This window comes from Priapulus caudatus, unplaced genomic scaffold, assembly GCF_000485595.1.
Source record: "Priapulus caudatus unplaced genomic scaffold, Priapulus_caudatus-5.0.1 Scaffold59, whole genome shotgun sequence".
In the NCBI taxonomy this organism is placed as follows: domain Eukaryota; kingdom Metazoa; phylum Priapulida; class Priapulimorpha; order Priapulimorphida; family Priapulidae; genus Priapulus; species Priapulus caudatus.
Window position 1 is genome coordinate 428406 of NW_014577120.1, and position 4931 is coordinate 433336.

The 4931-nt window shown below is 54.6% G+C and overlaps 1 protein-coding gene across 1 annotated transcript in view; it reads right to left on the bottom strand.

The window, feature by feature from the left end:
* The window catches only part of LOC106821118 (calcium-transporting ATPase sarcoplasmic/endoplasmic reticulum type-like), a 14835-nt gene that overhangs the window by 8749 nt on the left and 1155 nt on the right, over positions 1-4931 (bottom strand). The window contains exons 2-3 of the mRNA XM_014825794.1: positions 546-692; positions 37-147 (exon numbers count right to left, since the gene is read on the bottom strand). Coding sequence (XP_014681280.1) covers positions 37-147; positions 546-692 — 258 coding nt within the window. The remainder of the gene's footprint in view (positions 1-36; positions 148-545; positions 693-4931) is intronic.

Sequence of the window (4931 nt, forward strand, 5' to 3'; positions counted from 1 at the left end):
TGTCTCACTGTGTGTCTCAAGTCGCGCCTCGCTTACCTTGACGAACATGCGTGGGCCGGGCACGATGCGGCTGGGGCGGATCGGCGTAACGTAAGTACTCATCGACTTGCGGTCACGCGAGAACTCCAGAGTGAAATCTTTCTTCACCTGCACGATAAAACAAGGAAACAGCTTGTGTGAGTCGCAGGGTGCGAAATTAATGTGAGTCCGGAATCAAATCTCCCTGATTTACTGTCGGACTCCCTGATTTGACATATGCAGGAGTCCGTGTCACTCCCTGAAAATTCTGTTACCGTATACAAATTAGTAGTAGTTCGTTCCAGAGCACAGAACTGAAACAGGAACCCAAGGAGGTCCGAAGGGTGCTGCGCGACTGGGTCCGCTTGAGGTCCGTAGACAACGTACTTTACCGAGTAATTGGTGGAATGCAGTCAGAACGTGCAGCAGGTGCTGCTTCCGGCTGCCCTGAAAGCATCAGTACTACAGGCCGTACATGATCAAGCTGGACACCAAGGCATAAAACGAACCCTACGTTCAGTTCTCACCTGCTGCTGGATGACACGGTTGCAGACGCCGGCAAGCTCGCGCTTCGACAGGCCGGTCTTCGACGTGTTGTAGACGTTCATCTTCTCTACAAGCACGGACAGCGCCGTCTCTGTCGCCTCTCCCACCTTCTCGTAGACCTTCTTAATCTGTAAGGACCGCCGCGGCAACATTAACGCACGCACGCACGGGCGCCGGCGCGTTCTCACGACCGCGAGCGTTCAACGCGCATCGTTTACGCGTTTGTCGTAGATTTGTTTGTCAAATCGTAGTCGACACGTTTATTAGAACTCCTACGAAGTCACCTCTAAGAACGAACGGAGGAGAATTAATGGTAGTTACGCCGTTAAGCTCTCTACAGAAAAAAAAAAAATTAAAGTTCTTTATAGAATGAACATATCGAACTGTATTCGAACTGCGCGCAATTGTCGACGTAAACAATGACCTACCTCATCGCACTTCACCACGGTTACAATTCGGAGGAGATTCCTCGAAAAAAAAACGCGTTTCATTTATCGACTCGACCAGACGTTAACGCGACGGAACATCGAGGCAATTCATTCTTACGCAGTTACATTGACAGATCCATTGGGAATGATGAAGAGCCGCTGGGTTTCCCTCGCGATCGCGGCGCATTCGAACGGTAAAACAAGAGTTTAGATTCGCTCGTGACGCATGCGCGATTGACACACGCGCGCACGACTGTCCGTGGGACGCCTAGCACATCATGCGGTGATGAATCCACAATTATTTCATGCAGAGATCTGATCCCCACAGAGAAGGAATGCAGGCAACATGCCCCCGGACGTTACGACAACAAAACTGTAGTCTTTTTTTCCATCAAACTCCATGAATTTTCTGCAATGTCTGCCACCAACCATGACTATATGTGTATACACGCTCGCACGCACGCTTGCATGCGCACCCCGCACACGCACACACACACATTGACTTATTCATACGGCTACACTATCCCAGTAATAACATTAGCTCCTAGGCATTTCCATCTGACCTCATTCCTTCTCTGCAGTCGCGTCTCATTTCTAAAGCGCCCGACAGGAACGTCGTCGCAGCACGTCCGCACCCGCGTTGCCACGGCAACCGCCACGCGACAAACGCCTCGAGCGAAACTCGCTCGATCGCGCGACGCGACAATGCGGGCGCTCCCAAACCCCCGACCGTCACATCAGGTTGCGACATCGACAGCGACGCGCGCGCATGCGATGCAACACCCGCCGCCGACGAAAACAAATACGTAATCGCGTCTCCGGGCGGATCGATCGATCGAACGAGCGCCGCCGCCGCCCCCGTCGTTAATATAACGATGCGGATGCTGGGTCGTCACGGTTACGACGGCGCGATTAACATCGCGATGCGGATGCTTGGTCGTCACGCACGTTATCGACAGCAACTGCCGCGATTAATTAATACATCACGAGCGCGGTGATTGCCTGGGTCGTCACGGTTGACGACGGCGCGATTTAACATCACGATGCGGATGCTCGGTCCACGGTTAGTACAGCAACGCGCCGCGATTAATATACATCCCCCAACGTATGCGGATGCTGGTCGTCACGGTGACAACGGCGCGGATTAACATCAATGATGCGGATGCTGGGCTCGTCACGGTGACCGACACAACGCCGGTGATTACATATAACATCCATGGCGATGCGGATGCGGTCTCCCGGTGACGACGGTGCATAACATGCACAATGCGGATGCGGGGGCTGGGGGGGGGGCGGTTGGGTGGTCGCACGGTGAAGAAGCAATGCGCGCTTAATATAACATCACGATGCGATGCTGGGTCGTCATGGTTAGTACGGCGCGATAACATACAAATTCGGATGCTTGTCCGTCACGGTTACGACAGCCAACGCCGGGGGGGGGGGGGGGGGGGGGGGGGGGGGGGGGCGATTAATCATAACATCACGATGCGAATGCTGGGTCGCATGGTTACGAGTGTTACGGGGGTGTTACCTCACGAAAAGTGCAGACCGCGAGTCATTGCATCAGCGAACATATCGCGCAACTCCTGTGAGTGCCCTCGTTAAGTCAGACAACATTCACTGCCGTCCATTCTTCGTTTAACAAAGAGACACAGCGCACGCCACATGCACCTGTAGATTAGCAAATCCCTGCATAACCGCGTGCGAGTGAGAGATAGAGAGAGAGGGGGAAGAGGGAAAGGAAGGGGAAGAGAGAGAGAGAGAGAGAGAGAGAAGAGGAGAAATAAGAGAGAGATGAGGAGAGAGAGAGGGGGGGAGTGGGGAGAGAGAGGAGGGAGAGACGAAAGACGAGGAGAGAGAGAGAGAGAGGGGGGAGAGAGAGAGGGCGCGCGAGTGAGTGGGCGGTGGTTAGCGAGAAGGAAGAGTGGAGCATGCAGCGTTAGTCACACACGACGTGACGGTATACGCGTGATGGCGTTAGACGTCACACAATGGTGTGCGCGGCTTTCCTGTGGAAATGCTAGATACGTAAAAACGTTAGCATGAAAACGCGTGCGTGGGAGGTCGAATCGATTCACAGCGATCAGTATACGACGACTCTTCTGTATAGCGCCCTCGTCTCTAGTCAATAGCATGACAACTATACGGCAAGATGCGCAGGGAGCGTGCTAGTCGACACAAACTCACCGCAGAAATCCTATTGACGGTTATAAGCACACGCAACCGCGCTCGTATGCATGCACGTACGCACCCCGCAACTCACCACAATGGCAACCACTGCACGCAACGCACGGCAGCGACCGCACGCACCACGCAGCGCACGCACTCACAGACGCATGCACCCGGACACGATGCCACAAGCAGCACGTATCATCTTCCAAAAAACCCACCGGGAACATCCTGGTTTATCGCGATGCCTCGCAGGTTACAGCACATCCACCGCATCCTAAATTGGCGTGCAATTAGCTTGGGATCGGCACGCGCACGCACGCACGCACGCATCCGCACGCGCACGCACGGAGACGTTAGTGGTGTTGAGGTGGCGAGTCATCGGCTCGGCGAGCAGGAGAGAAGGAGGGGGACAAGCACACATCTAGATCGTGCTCCGGACGTAAACCGGCAAGGCGCTAGACCTCGTGAATCAACGACTAGAATCGTTGCCATTGCGCAAATCGTCGCCATCTCCCTGCACACCTCGTAATCGTGGCAATTCACTTCTTTCCCGTTATCGCTCCTGCGGAGGGAGGGATCGAACGGCACAGCGTCAGAGAGACATAATAGAGGAGAGAGCAACAAGAAGAACGAGAAGAACCGCGCGCAACAACGCACTCACACGCGCGCCGAATGCAAGACGAGATAAAGTATCGGAATCAGGAAGGCACGCTTAAACGTTTACAGCTAAAGATGCCCTCTAGGCACATTTCAACCGCAGCAAGAATATAAAATCGCCTTACACTGATAACCTAAGTAAAGCTACACGTTAAACATGGGCCTAGGAAACGGCGTTTGAGCCCCTGAAAACAAAAACTGCACACGCTACGGCTAGCGATTTTCCTCTACGCGAATCGGGCCGACTCGCGTGCTACTCGCGTAAAGATGACTGGATCTGCGGCTAGCTTGTATCCGTACGTGGCGGAGGGCGAACGCGCAATCGTGCGTATGCAGCGCCCCCCTAGAGCGCTGCAGTCTATAGCTCACACTTGCTCCGCGAGCCGTTGCGTAGGTGGAAGCGTCACGAGATGTCGAACCTGGTGAAGCTAGCGTTGCCCCCTCAGCGCTCTCGCAGATGAAAGAACCTGTGGCGGCGGAAAACCACGAGAACGTTACCGGAACACGGTGGTACGCGAGATGAACCCACCGAGGGGGCGCCTCTGCAGTGTGGCAAACACACGGTCTTAGCTGTACCGCCGTGGCCGTGAACACTGTCTGTGCCGTAGCTCCCGTGATTGCGAAACCGTCTGGTCTTAGCTGTACCCGTGCCCATGAAACCCTGTGCTCCGTAGCTCCGTGATGCGAAACCTGGTTTTAGCTGTCACCGCGTGCCCCGTGAAACCCTGGGTCTCCCGAGCTCGCCGTGAATTGCGAACCCTGGTCATTAGCTGTACCCGGGTGCCCGGAAACCTGGTCTCCGTAGCTTGCGTGATTGCGACCCACGCTGTCTTTGAGCAGTCGCGCCGACGCTGGATAACGAGCGGTTGACGGTGTGACGGCGAACTCATTCCGAAATGCAAATGACGCGACTCCGACAGGAGAACGCGTGCACGCGGATTTCCTTACGAATTTCGCAATCCTCGAGAGCAAAAAGAAACGAATAATTACTCGCCATTGCTCGCAATATGTCATCGCGCTCGACAAAATTATACAACACCCTGATAGCGCTTCTCCACGACGCACACTCAGCAAATCACTGCAGCAACGGACGCGTTGTGATCACGTTGG